Raw genomic sequence first — 1773 nt, 5'->3', positions numbered from 1 at the left:
ACACTTTGGGAGGCCAAGGTAGGAGGATCACTTGAGGCCAGGAGTCTGAGACCAGCCTAGGCAACATAGCAAGACCCCATCATTTTAAAAAAAAAAAAAAGAAAAATTAGCTGGACATAGTGGTGCATGCCTATAGTCCTAGCTACTCAGGAGGCTGAGGCAGGAGAATCACTTGAGTCCAGGAGTTCAAGGCCTTGTAGTGAGCTATGATCACACCACTGCACTCCAACCTGGGTAACAGAGCAACACCCCATCTCTTTTAAAAAAAAAAAAAAAGACAGAGACATTCATACGTATATTACCTACTCTCAAAAGATGTTAGATATTAACATTATTCTCTAATGAGTTTTATGACATTTGCAGTGATTCTGTTTTATGCTTTCATTGTTTTAGTATCTTCTTGGATATGGTAGTAACAGTTAAGGAACTTTATATATTTACGAAGACCCTTCTATCGTGTTGGAGCATTTCATGCATATTCTTTTTTCTCACAGCCTTTTCAAATAGCATCTATCATTTTCCATACATGTTAAGCTAAAACATTTAGGAGCAGAAAGACTTACACCAAATTATTTTACCACTTGGTAGGAGAGCTAAGATGTTGAAGGACTTGATCACTTAAGGCATCCATAGCTATTTTTCTTGATACTCAGTTGTTATACTCCTGAGGATTTTAACTTGAGATGTGGAACAGCTTTCTTTGGCCATCCACTGGAAGCTGAATCATGTGTCTACAACATTTTGAGAAAAAGCATTCTTCTTTCTTAAAGTTGTTTATAGAATTTTTTTTTTACTAACCATTTATAAATTAAATTGTTATTTGAAGACTTACTTGGAGAGGTTCCTAATTATCCAGACTACTAATGTACATTGGTTTTCTTTTGCAGAAGCTGAGTATCTATGGTGACTTGGAGTTTATGAATGAACAAAAGCTGAACAAATATCCAGCTTCTTCTCTTGTGGTTGTTAGATCTAAAACTGAAGATCATGAAGAAGCAGGGCCTCTACCTACAAAAGTGAATCTTGCTCATTCTGAAATTTAAGCATTTTTCTTTTAAAAGAAAAGTGTAATAGACATCTAAAATTCCACTCCTCATAGAGCTTTTAAAATGGTTTCATTGGATATAGGCCTTAAGAAATCACTATAAAATGCAAATAAAGTTACTCAAATCTGTGAAGACTGTATTTGCTATAACTTTATCGGTATTGTTTTTCTAGTAATTTAAGAGGTGGATGTTTGGGATTGTATTAGTATTTTACTAATATCTGTAGCTATTTTGTTTTTTGCTTTGGTTATTGTTTTTTTCCCTTTTCTTAGCTATGAGCTGATCATTGTTCCTCCTCACCTCCTGCCATGATACTGTCAGTTACCTTAGTTAATAAGCTGAATATTTAGTAGAATATGATGCTTCTGCTCAGGAATGGCCCACAAATCTGTAATTTGAAATCTAGCAGGAAATGACCTTTAATGACACTACATTTTCAGGAACTGAAATCATTAAAATTTTATTCGAATAATTATGTGCTGAAATTTGAGTATCTGATTTTCTAGGCCTTCCCTCCTACCCCTGCCCAACCTAGATAAGAATTATGACATGTTCTGTGTCTATTGCTATTGCTATATAATGTGATGGTCAGGGACCATTTTGATGCAAAAATGATCTTTCAGCAGTACATTTGATGTTATTTTGCACAGGCTATAGGTTTTTGTTTGATGAGTCTTTCCAAGGAACTATTTTTCTCTGTTAGACAGTATATCAAGTATAAGGTAAA

The 1773-nt window shown here is 34.7% G+C and overlaps 1 protein-coding gene across 12 annotated transcripts in view; it reads left to right on the top strand.

The window, feature by feature from the left end:
• TMEM59 (transmembrane protein 59) overlaps positions 1 to 1521 on the top strand; it is a 24043-nt gene extending 22522 nt beyond the window's left edge. For 10 of the 12 annotated variants that reach the window (XM_011973813.1, XM_011973811.1, XM_011973806.1 and 7 more), the window contains one exon: positions 888 to 1521. In XM_011973813.1, coding sequence (XP_011829203.1) covers positions 888 to 1043 — 156 coding nt within the window. In that variant the 3' untranslated portion in view covers positions 1044 to 1521. Of the gene's footprint in view, positions 1 to 41; positions 44 to 887 lie in introns of all 12 variants that reach the window. The other 2 variants (XM_011973808.1, XM_011973807.1) reach the window with 2 other exon arrangements.
• The last annotated feature ends 252 nt before the right edge of the window (positions 1522 to 1773 follow it).

This window comes from Mandrillus leucophaeus, unplaced genomic scaffold (assembly GCF_000951045.1).
Source record: "Mandrillus leucophaeus isolate KB7577 unplaced genomic scaffold, Mleu.le_1.0 Scaffold14, whole genome shotgun sequence".
Classification (NCBI taxonomy): Eukaryota; Metazoa; Chordata; class Mammalia; order Primates; family Cercopithecidae; genus Mandrillus; species Mandrillus leucophaeus.
Note: the sequence above shows the minus strand (reverse complement) of the source record. Positions and strands in the feature narration are given on the sequence as shown.